This window comes from Vigna unguiculata, chromosome 11, assembly GCF_004118075.2.
Source record: "Vigna unguiculata cultivar IT97K-499-35 chromosome 11, ASM411807v1, whole genome shotgun sequence".
Lineage (NCBI taxonomy): Eukaryota > Viridiplantae > Streptophyta > Magnoliopsida > Fabales > Fabaceae > Vigna > Vigna unguiculata.
In genome coordinates, this window is record NC_040289.1 from 21176345 (window position 1) to 21189366 (window position 13022).

Consider the following 13022-nt stretch of genomic DNA (forward strand, 5'->3'; position numbering starts at 1 on the left):
ATCCAAGACACATGCTCTCAGTAAATCTTCCAGAGACTGTATGGTTCTCTCAGACTGACCATCAGTTTGAGAATGATATGCCAAGCTCATTCTCAACTGAGTGCCTAAGGTGTTCTGCAGTGACTGCCAGAATCTTGATGTGAACCTTGGATCTCTATCTGAGATAATACTCGTAGGCACACCATGTAGTTTATCCAGGGACATCTTCTGATTGATTGGCAGGAAATTAGCACACTTTGTCAATCTGTCCACTATTACCCAAATCAAATCGTGCCCCCTCAATGACCTTGGCAGGTGTGTAACAAAGTCCATGGAAATACTATCCCATTTCCACTGAGGAATGTGAAGAGGCTCCAACGTACCACCTGGCCTCTAATGCTCGATCTTCGCTTTTTGGGACACTAAGCAGGATGCTACATAATCTGCCACATCGGTAGTCATACCTGGATGTATGCTAAGACGACTCTTATGCCCTTCATCCAAGAGCATATTTCTCAATACCCGACTGCTGGGTATACAAACCCTCTCTTTGAAACGCATGATACCATCTTTGCCCATCCTGAAGTCCTTTCTCTTCTTTGTGCCCAACTCGCTAATAATCTGCTGCAGTTCCTGATCCTTACCCTATTCCACCTGAACCTCATCCAAGAACTCATTAGTGATCCTCAACATGCTACATCGTATATGACCTGCCTCCATATCCAATCCCAGATTCATATCTCGCAGCTTCTCGATCAGCTCCAACTCCTTAATCATTATGGCTGACACATGAGCTCTCTTCCTACTCAGAGTGTCTGCTACGACATTAGCCTTACCAGGGTGGTATAACAGCTCAAAGTCGTAATCCTTCAGGTATTCCATCCAGCGCCTTTGCCTCATATTCAACTCCTTCTGATCAAACAAGTATTTTAAACTCTTGTGATCGCTGAATACCTGAAACTGTGCCCTATACAAATAGTGCCTCCATGTTTTGAGATCAAAAACTACCACAGCCAATTCCAAGTCATGTGTAGGATAGTTCTTCTCGTGTACCTTCAACTGGCGAGAGGCATAAGCAATAAGTCGTTTCTCCTGCATCAACACACAACCTAAGCCCTAGTATAAAGCATCATAGCACACCTCAAACATCTTGGTTGTGTCAAGAATAGATAGTATCGGTGTAGTGGTCAATCTCCTCTTTATGTCCTCAAAACAGACTTCACACTCGTTTGTCCAAGAGAAAGGCTGGTCCTTTCTAGTGAGTTGAGTCAATGGACTCACTATATTGGAAAACCCTTCCACAAATCACCTGTAATAACCCGCCAGACCTAAGAAGCTTCTCACCTCAGTAACTGTCTGCGGTCTCTCCCACTTCACCACCGTTTCAATTTTCGCTGGGTCCACTGCTATTCCCTGGGCTGAGATTACATGGCCCAAGAACTGTACCTCATCTAGCCAAAACTCACACTTCGACACCTTCAAACACAGTTTATGCTCTCTGAGAATTCCCAGCACCACTCTCAGATGCTCCGCGTGTTCATCCCGACTCTCAGAGTATATCAATATGTCATCAAGAAACACGACAACAAACTGATCCAAGTACGGTCGGAATATCCTATTCATGTAGTCCATCAAAATAACAGGAGCATTTGTCACCCTGAACGACATCACTACATACTCGTAATGCCCGTAGCGTGACTTGAACGCCGTCTTCTGCACATCCTTCGATTTGACTAAGATCTGATGATATCCTGACATCAAGTCAATCTTAGAGAACACTGCAGCTCCCCTCAACTGATCCAGCAAATCGTCTATACTCAGCAATGGTCAGCTTGTTCAATTGACGGTAATCAACACACAACCTCGAACTGTCGTCCTTTTTCTTTATTAAGAGTATTGATGCTCTCCAAGGTGATGCGCTCGGCCAGATGAACTTCTTCTCAAGCAAGTCTTCTATTTGCTTTTTCAACTCAGCCAACTCCGCTGGTGCCATTCTATAAGGTGCCATGGATACTGGGCCACCTCCAGGGATCAGATCAATGGTGAAATCTACATCCATGCTCGGTGGCAACTCTAGTATTTCATCTGGAAACACATCCGCATACTCCTCCACTACTAGAATCACACTGATCTTCTCGGCAATGCTATTCTTCTCTGTGTGAGCCACTATCATAAAATAGGTGGCTCCAGCTTCCACTTCATTTATCGCTCTCTGGGCTGAGATTAACTCCAATCCCTCATGTTTTGGGAATACCAAACTGCGCCGTCCACAATCAATTATAATGTGATTGTTAGACAGTCAGTCCATCCCCAAGATTACATCTAGTCCCTCCAAAGGCAAGCACACCAAGTTCACCTTGAATCTGTGACCTGCCACTTCCATTGAACACCCAACGCAGACTGAATTGGTAGCTACTTGACCCGAGGAGGGAGTTGAAACAAGCAACTCACACCCCAAATTACGTTTCACCAAGTTCAATCTCCCCACACACGCATTAGCAATGAAATAATGTGTTGCTCCAGAATCGAACAACACCAACACTGAATAACCCAACAATAAGCAAGGCTCAAGGATAAGGTTACCTGATCGAGTAGCCTCTGTAGAGGTTAAGGCAAAGACCCTGTCGGCCGCTCTAGCCCTTTCTGCGGGTGATGATGCTGGTTTCTTCACACTCAGACTCTTCTTTTCTGGGCAATTATTTGCAAAGTGTTCAGGTTTGTCGCATATGAAACACTTGCGACGGTCGCCTGACCCTCCCTTTCCACCTGTCAGCTGTGGGCAATTCCTTTTCAAATGGGGTCCGCCACACTGGTAGCAAGTGGGACCCTAAGATGTCTGTGGTCGGCTATAAGGCTTTTTCATTTGCCTCGCCTCTGTGACACTTTTATGATGTCTAGCAATAGGACCAGGGCCCTTCCCTAGGTGCTTAGCACTCTTGGCATGTTCCACCAAGAACGAAAACCTTCTCTCTCTCAAAGGTGTCACCACCTTCTTCAGTTCATGTTTGAGTCCTCGCTCAAACTTCAAGCACCTCCACTCCTCAATAGTGTTCTGTGAATAGTATCTTGCTAGGTGCTCAAACTTATTCACGTATTCCTGCACCATCATATCCCCTTGCTGTAGTGCAAGGAACTCAGCTTCCCTGTCCTGCCTGGCTGTGTCAGGGAAATATTTCTCCAAGAATCGAGTCCTGAAGTTAGTCCAATCTATCAGTTCCTCTCGGGTCTGCATCTGCTGTTGCATTCCCGCCCACCAATACTCTGCATCCTCATTCAGCAAATATGTGGCAAACAGCAGCTTCTACTCATCTTCACAGTTCATCACTTTGAAGATCTTCTCACATTTGCGGAGCCACGCATCCGCTTCATCAGGAGAGGCTTTTCCAGTGAACTCCGTTGGCTTGTAGCGCAGGAAGTCCTCCACAGTCGGCACCCTAACTGGTGCAATCGTCGTTCTAGGCTGCGCTGCTACCGGTGTCTGCATCGCATCCACCATCCGGTGAATAGCCTCCTCGATGTCATCAATATCACTACTCCTTCTCCTCCTGTAAGCAGCCATAGCCTGGATACGCCACATTACAATTGTTAAAACCAATTCACTTAGTTAAACAAAGTCACTCATCTCTTACCAACATGCAATTAAATCACACACACAATCAAACGGTAAGCTCACCCCTCAAAAGCCCCAAAATATTTTTTAAAATATTTTCAAAACTTTTGCTATGATACCAATTGTAACATCCCTAAGGAATATTACTAATTTTAAATAGGTAAAATAGGAAATAAAAATAAAACCTCATTTAAAATGATACCATTTCCCAAAAACACGGGAAATTAAGAACTTTAATATAACATAATTCATATGTTTGCAATAACAGTATTACAAAATCCATCAAAATTCCATATAATAAATTTTACATCAAAAGTCTAAATATAAAAATCCGTTCAAAAACCCAGGTAGCCCCTACACTCCACCTCTAAGCATCTCCTGGCCCACCTGTCAAATCATCTGCTCCTGGATAACAAGTTATTCGATCCTCGCCACACACACATAGAAAGGGTGAGTTATGCACAATATATAAAAATATACATGAAATAAATATGCCACCCATCCCAAAAATAATATGACTAAATATTTCATTGTTTTCAAATTCTCCATTCATGATCTCATAGTCCTTCATGAGTCATATACATAAACTAGGTATTGGGACTTCATTGTGCTCCCACGAAACTAACCCATTCGTGGTCCAACCCTATGAGCCTATCCTGCTCATAGTCCTGCCCTACAGACTCCTCGTCTGTACTAAATCATCCAAGCCTCTCTCGCTCGAACCATGGCATGCACACAATCACCATACTATGGACCATGGCCCTCTTGGGGGGCCCCTTCTAGGTTTACTTTTGCCCTCTCAAATTCCCTCCAAAACTACACTTCAAAAAATTAAAGTTCTAGTTTCTTTCCCAACCAGGTTTGAACCCACAACCCTTTAACCACAAAGCAAGTGCACAACCAATTCAACCAAATCATGTTTCTGATACACTCCAATCAGTATAAGCTTACAATAATGAACAATCTAGTTAGGGTTAAGATAACCCTGAGTTGTCTCACAACGAATACAGAATTGATCTCAAATATTTGATTCATATAAAAATGAAATTAAAACTAGTAACTATAAAAATATGGGGTTTTGATATGCAAAGAATGAATGTCACACAAATAAAAGATTGTAAACACAGTAATAGAAGATAGGTTGATTCCACTATAATTTCTTAATTGGATTCTAAGGTTAGATGAATTAATTTATTTATTCTTTTGATTATTGTTGTGGTTTTTGTTTATCTATGTCCTTTGTTTCTTAATTGAATAGAAAATAATGATTTTAAATTTACACGCTTGCTAATATTATTGTTGTGGTTTTTGAACTCATCACACACCCACACTTATCCTTTTGCACTCCTGGGCAAAATTGAACAATTTCAAAACTTTATTATGAGGTCTTTTATTCCATATCTTCACTGGATGAAAGGAATGAATAAAAATGGAAACAAATCAATCTTCTAGAAATCATGTTGTCATGCACATACAAACGAAAAGATTATATTTTTCACACGAGTTAATCTTTTGAGTTTACAAGATAATCAAATATGAAAGAGAAACACTCAAGTTAAATGTATATTTTCTCATCAAAATTCGCTCAAGTGTTTTGGCTTGTGTTTCCACTTAAAATACCCATGCAAGTAAGCACTCTCAATGCTTAGCAAGACTCTAATATTCACAACTTTCAGAAAACATGCATTCAAAAATCATGAGGACTTTTTACAGGTTATAACGGGGCCAAGGCAAACAATTTTTTTCCTTTTGCCATTTTTATAACTTTGTGGGGGAAATACAAACCCCCACACTTTATTTCTCAACCAATCTTAACATAATCCACTAGCTCCTTCTTTCTCCCTAAGGTAAGAAAAACATGGTCTTTTTCTTTTTAAGGTTTAACAATATGCTCGAAACAAGAAAAAGAGGTTTAAAGCTCAAAGGGTCTACCAATGGATCAAATGTCATGGTTAGCTTATTTGGCCATGTAGCTAAAAACAAGAAATGCCTCAATCATATCAAATCATGCATATTCACCTATGATGCAAAACCAAAGAATCAAGCTAAGCATTCTGAGTATAAACAAAACATGAACAAGTCACACAAGAAAAATAGGAATGACACATGGTAGTCCATCCTTTACAATAAAGCTCAAAGCTCACAAGGTTAAAACTCTTTCGTAAAAGATTTATTCCAGAAACTCTCAAATCAACTCAATTAATAAATCACAAAAATAATCCATTCATAACACATGACTCTTATTTTCCCATAATTATGACTGTTCCAATTAGTGAATCAAATCCCAAAATCCAATGTCAATATGTTTTATTGAAAGCAGCATTTTTTTTTTAATTTTTTTTTCAAAAAAAAAACAGAAAAGAAAATTAGAAAAGAAAAAAACAAAACAAATAGAAAACAAAATCAGAAAAGGGGGAAAAATAAATTTTCTCCCCACACCCCCACACTTTATCCATGCATTGTCCTCAATGTATTCAAGATATAATGAAAAGAAAAAGTATGAACTGTACTTACCTCATCAAGTTGGAATGTATGCGGGAGAAATCGAGTTCATCCCATTCCTTTGTGCAAGCACCGCTCCTATTGTAAAGTTTGATGCATCACACATCAACTCGAATGGTAATGTCCAATCATATGTGTGATGCGTGATGCAAAGCACCGCTCCTACTACTAATTCCAGCCATCACAAATTTAAATCCCCAAATTTAAATATTAAATGAGGGCAAAAATTTGAACTCATCATAATTTAAAAGTCAAGAATACATGTATCAGCCAAGCATGTGATAGCAAACCAGCAAGACTCTAAGACTCAATTATCCGGATATATATAATCAATCGGATTCACTATATGCTTGCACTTGTGGTGGCCTCTATTGCTCTACAGAGCCATTGCCAATGGGTTTCACCCTACCACGCACAAGGTTATCCTTCAAACATCTAAGGCCATTATCCTGCCAAAGACTAGAGCCTCCTGCTACTCTCACCACTTGAGTCAGTACGCTCTACGTGAGACTAACTGGCTCTTTAGAGCTTCAGGATGCAATCCTTACTTGAATCCTTACTTAATTATATACTGAGGCACCACCACGAAACCTTACTAAGAGGTTCATGAAATTACGTCCATTACATGAGGCACCACCATGAGCTCTCACCAAGAGGGTCATGAAATTACGTCCATTACTTGAGGCACCACCATGAGCTCTCACCAAGAGGGTCATGGAATTATGTCCATTACCTGAGGCGAGACCTCCTCGCCTGAGCGAGACTGCTCCTCGCACAAAGGTGAGGTCTCTCGCATGAGCTACAACCAAGCGAAAACACAACAGGCACTCACAAGTTATCGCTTAGGCGAGACCCTCTCGTTTGAGCGAGATGCTTCATCATTCAAAACGAAAACTATCCACTTGAGCGAGAGCTCGAGCAGGAACCAAGGTAAGGTTATGATATTCTTGCCTAGGCGAGACAAGCTCACTTGGGCGAGAATACCAGTTCTCACCACTGTTCACACCTGCATCAACCATACATTCAATCCCAAACAACATATCAAGGTTTTCCAGGCAACCACAACAACATATAAGTCATATGAACACAAAATAAAGCTGAAATGGGTAGAATATAGTAAAAACATGTGAACCCTAGCTTCCCTTACATGGACATATGCTATTGGAAAGCACAAGCACTCAACAGAGGGCTACCACAACTCTTGGAACAAAGTAACGAGCTGGAAATGCTAACATCATAACCAAAAACGAGGTTACTAAGAGAACTTTAGTTGGAACCACGAAGAATAAGTGGGAGAAAAGAAAGCATGAGTCGAGAACCAACTTACGTGGAATAGAATGGAGTTTCTCTAGCTCCACGAGGAACGGGAGCCAAACCCTAGCAAAGCTCACGTAGGCAGGTTTTTATGAGGGAAGAGGAACAACTTCTAAAAAGTGGTAGAATGAGAGGGTAGGGCTGGTTTAAGAGTTTTGGACACCCTATGGGCTAACCTTAGATCCAACAAATTAAGGTAGGCCCTTAAACATTAGGGCAGAAAAATAAGTGGGTCTTACAATTGTAATGTTTGGTTAAATTTTTTTAAAAATTGTACTTGGGTGATGTATTTTATAAATTATAAATTATATATTTTCATACTAAAGTAATATTTTCTTTAGTTTGTGGTTGTTCAAGGAGTTGTTATAAATCTTGGAAAAATTTCAAGATCAACAATTTTTTATGTTACACTTGGATTTTAAACTAAAGGAAGAGAGTGCATTACATTCTAACAAAATTATTTGGTTCTTTTATCTTTTGGTTATTTTCTCTTAAATTTTTATAAATTTATCCTTTTCAAAATAATAATCATTTTATTATTAAACATGATTGGAAATATTTTTTAATGATTAAAAAATTTATTTTTACAATCAATTATTTAATTTGTTTTCAAAAAATTTGTATTATAACCCATTAATTCCATCAATTGTTTTGAATTTTTTAACTATGAATGGATTGTTTTTTATTCCATTATTTTTGAAATCTTTTAAATTTATACATTTTCAATTAATAAGTATATGATTTATTTTTAAATAATTTTTTATCAATTAATTGATTTTATTAATTATTTTAAATCTCTATAATTATGAATGAATTTTTTTGAGTTTATACATTTTAATTTTATTGTTCATACATGTATTCTTATATTTAATTTAATATTAATAAAAATATTATTTTTATTTTAATAAATATGTATATATTGTATTCAAACCTTTTCTTTAATTATTAATAGGTAATACTATTATAATTATTATTTTTGTTATTATTATTGTTATTATTGAGATATTTAATATATAAATATGGGATTTATATATCAAAATTTATTATCTTATTAATTTTTTTTTATAAAATTATATATAAAATCAAACATATGACAAAAATAAATAGTATATATGTATAGATAAAAGATTTTGTATTTAAATTATAGATGTATAAATTAACTTTCGTTTATTTTATAAATTGTTTTAGAATTATTGTTGAATCACTTTCTTATTATTAAATAGAAAGGAAAACAGATAAATTACATTTTTATAATAAGTTTAAAAAATAAGTTATAATTTAAAATTTAAACTATAGAAAAAGAAGTAATATTTGTTTTTAATTAACATGTATAATTTTAAAATTTAAAATAGAAAAAACTGATAAAAATATATTAACAAAATTTAAATTTAAAAATCAAAATAAAAAAAAATAGAAAAACGATTAGAAAAAAGAGTCCACCTAATAAAGTTTTATTTTAATATAATATATAACTTAAAATTTAATCGTAAATTTTAATTAGTATATTCCAAATATTTAATTTTATACAATTATTAGTATAATATGTTACTACTATTACTTGTATTATGAATATACACTTCATTAATTATTTCATATAGTCAATGTAAGGCCCAGTTTTCGGCCCTGAGGTTTTAAGGGCTGCCTTTGATCTAATGGGCCTAAGGGCTGGCCCAAAGAGAAAAATCAGACCTAATGTGCCCTAACCCTAACCACTATTTTTATTTTTGTAAAACAGAACTCCTTGCCTCCTTGAGCAGCCACACTTTCTACCAGGATTTATTTTCTCACCGTTGTCAAGTTCGCTCGAGCTCTTTCCTACTCCACGTAAGTCATCCTACATCTTGTACCATCCCTTCCTTAGCATATTTTCGTGTTTTCCAACTAGGGTTCTGTAGGGAGCTCATTTTGAGATCTGTTCCGTTGTTTTCCAGCTCTCTAAACCATTCTTGGAGCGGTTGTGCTCACTATTGTGGTGTCGAAGTCCTCCACTAACCCCTTTCCAGGTACGGGAAGCTAGGGTTTAGGGTTTTAAATGTGTATAATTTGATTTCAGTTCTATTTGGTGCTCTTGGTGATTGTATGCTGTTTCAAATCAACATGAAAATGTATTGTGCTTTTTCTTTGGTTAAATACTGTTGTGTGCCTGCGTGAACAATGGGGGGGGTTCTGGCTTTCTCGCCCAAGCGAGTGTACCTCGCCTAGGCGAGACCAGCAGTAACTTGCCCATCCTGCCTGCGCGAGCTGTCGCTCAGGCGACGAGCTCCAGTTTTGAGCGAGAGCACATCTCGTTCAGGTGAGGAGGTCTCGCCTAAGCGAGAGTGCGTGACAGCGCCAAAGGTCCCCTTTTCGGGCCCTCGCCTGGGCGAAGAGGGCTTGCCTGAGTGAGAGCCTCTCGCCTGAGCAAGACCCTTCAGCTTGAGCGAGGAGATAGGCGAAGGTAGTGCGATGTTGGGTTGTTTTCTTTGATCTTGAATGGTTACTACTTGCTTGAGTTTATTTATTATGTTAAGAGCATGAGACAAATGATTATGCATGAGTGATGTGGTTTATGGATTGTGGACGATGAGTTTGGTATGAACTTGGCATGTGATTTAAATGAGAGGGTTGGTATCAAAGAGACATAGTAATGTTATGAAGCACAAATCTATATTTCTTGGTTTGTGAAGGATGCATTGAGATTGATTCAACATTTGAACATGAATGAGGATGGTTCATAAAGGTTGGCATGATATTTTCTGCATGGTAAATATTTCATGATTGTTTGAGCATGATCGGTCCGTGTCAGTGCGTAATTCCTTGAAATCTCTAGGTGAGATTTCAGGGTCGTGCTTTAGTGGTCGAGACGTAATTCCATGGCCCCTGTCAGTGGGTGTCCATGGTGGTGCCCCATCTATATAATTTGGTAAGGATTCAAGGTAAGGATTGCATCCTGACACTCTAAGGAGTTACTTAGTCTCACTTAGACCGGACTGACTCTTGTGGTGAGAGTAGCAGGAGGCTTGAAACTCATTAAGGGCTAACCTTGTACGTGCGGGATTGATTCATTGTAACACATAGCTCGGGGGTGAGCAAATTGGGGATGAGCAGAGGTATCCACCACAAGTGCAAGCATCCGCTGAATCCAACTAAATTATATGTATCCGGATGAGTCGAGTTAAGTCTTAGTGTATTGTTTGAAAGGTTATAACATATTTGGATGAGATATACTGATTGGAATGTGAAATAGCATGTAACTATATGAAACTGTTTTATACTCTAGCTTATCATGTTTGCTTGTTTGATTGTCTTGTATGTGGTTCTTCTCTTTTGCGATGGTCATCAATTTATTGATGTGAGCATAGGCGACAAGTTATCGCGGTCAACAAGGGAATGGTGATTCCGCTGCATAGCCCGCATGGGCTGGATCCTATTTTTGGATTTTCTTTTAGGGCCACGGCCCATATAGTATCTGTCCTTTAAATTCCCAATTTGATTACTGTAGAATATTTGTATCTGGTTTAGTTTGACTCCGTTACGCGTTTTGGATATTTGTATGGAGTTACTTTTAAACTCCGAAACTGCGCTACAATATTATCCTAGTGTGGCGCTCCCTTTAATTACGTTATTGATTAAATGGGGTGTTACAGTCAATATTACCAAAATTTATATTTATTATTATCTTCATAAATACATAATTATAATTATTATACATTATTTCTCTTAACAAAATTTTATAAAAAAAACCATGATATTTTTGTAATAACCCCACCAAATGTAGACCAACTACTGATAAATATGATAATAATGTATAGATAATTGAATTCAAATTATTTAATAATATTTCATGAAATTAAAAATATAGTATGTTTTAATGGGTATTTTATAGATATTTTATAAAAGAATATAATAAATTTAGAAATACTATGTATGTATTTAATAATAATTCCATTTAAAACTATTTTTTTATAGATTAAAATTAATTTATATATTACTAAATGTTAAATACAAATAATAATAATTTTAATTAACAATTAATAATTTAAGTAGGAAATAAAATAAGAAGCGTAAATATAGTTAATATTTTTAACCAAAAAGATATAATTAAATAATAAAATAAATAATAATAATAATAATATTTTTAATTTAATTTTAGCAAATATAATAAAATTTGAAATAATAGTTATAAGGCCCACTTACATTTGTGTCTTTATTTTAAAGGGCTGTCCCAAATCAGTTGGGCCTAGGACTGGCCCATAGGGAGCCAAAGACCCTAATCTGCACTAACCCCACTCATTCATCTCATTTTCAGAAAAATAGTTTTCCCTTAATCCCTCTTTGTGCATCTGCAAACCTCTACTAGGGTTTGGCTCCTAGTCCTTTCAGGCACACTAAAGTTTTTTCCCACTCCATGTAAGTTACTTCTTAGCTCATATTAGTTCTCCCCTAGCCTTATTTTCGTGTTCCCTCTAAGGCTCATCTCAATGACCTCGTTCTATTCTGTTCTGTCATTTTTTCAGCTCACTAAGTTTTTCCCGGAGCTGTGGTACTCACTGTTTGCATATATGAGTCATTTGGCTAGCACTTTCCAGGTAAGGGAAGTTAGAACTTATTTGTTTAATGCGATTGTTGCTTGTCTTGCTATTGTTTCACGATTCTTGAGCTTGTGTGTTACTGTGAATGCATAGGATGCCTAGTTATACTATTTGGATATGTATGTATGGCTGTTGCAGGGAGAATAGTGGCGAGATCCGATGTTTTCGCCCAAGCGAACCTGTCTCACCTAGGCGAGACTTGCAGAACCAGGCCCAAGTTCACACTCGAGCTCTCGCTCAGGCGGAGAGCTCTCGTTTTGAGCAAGGTACTATCTGCTCAGGCAAAAAGGGCTCGCCTAAGTGAGAATGCAGGAGAGCCTGAGGCACGTCGCTGCAGTTGTAGCCCAGGCGAGGAACCTCACCTTTGGGCGAGGGGTGACCTCGCTCAGGCAAGGAGGGCTCGCCTAAACAAGAACTCGTGAGTCTTGCAGGGCTCTCTATTGGCAATCTTGCCTAAGCGAGAACCTGTAGCTTGAGCGAAAGACCCCTTTCGCCTGAGCGAGGGTCCTTGGCTTGAGCGAGACTAGAGCGGGACTTTGCTCCATGGCTGTTCTTTCCATGCTTTTGGTTGTTAATTTTAAGCTTGGCTTGGTATTACTCTATTTTAAGTATGAAGTATATGAATATGCATGTAAGATCTGATTGTATGGGTTGGAATGATGAGTTAACATGATTTTAGCATGAACTGAGTATGGAATGGTTGGTTATAAAAGTGACATGGAATCGGTATGAGCATGAATGTTATATTGATGAATGGAATATGTTGTTGGTATGGTTAGGACATAATTCCATGATAGTTTCATGGTGGTGCCTCATGTGGTCAGGAGGTCATTCCATGACCCCTTTTAGTGGGAGTTCATGGTGGTGCCTCATTTATATAATTTAGTAAGGATTCAAGGTAAGGATTGCATCCTAACACTCTAAAAAGTTAGTTAGTCTCACATAGAGCGTACTGACTCTAGTGGTGAGAGTAGCAGGAGGCCTGAAACACATTAAGGACTAACCTTGTGCGTGGGGGATGAAACACATGTAACAATTAGCTTGGT

The 13022-nt window shown here is 37.9% G+C and overlaps 1 protein-coding gene across 1 annotated transcript; it reads right to left on the reverse strand.

Annotated features, from left to right (window-relative positions):
- Positions 1-2278: 2278 nt before the first annotated feature.
- On the reverse strand, positions 2279-3223 carry LOC114170252. The gene is made up of 2 exons (XM_028055740.1): positions 2847-3223; positions 2279-2765 (listed from the first exon to the last, which is right to left on the reverse strand). The coding sequence occupies exons 1-2, from the start codon at positions 3221-3223 to the stop codon at positions 2279-2281; spliced, it is 864 nt and encodes a 287-aa protein (XP_027911541.1).
- Between the last annotated feature and the right edge of the window lie 9799 nt (positions 3224-13022).

Coding starts and splice junctions, on each gene's coding strand:
- LOC114170252 (XM_028055740.1), bottom strand. CDS start 3,223: ATGCAACAGCAGATGCAGACCCGAGAGGAACTGATAGATTGGACTAAC. Junction 2,766..2,846: donor AAAAGTGTCACAGAGGCGAG/GCAAATGAAAAA, acceptor CCATTTGAAAAG/GAATTGCCCACAGCTGACAG.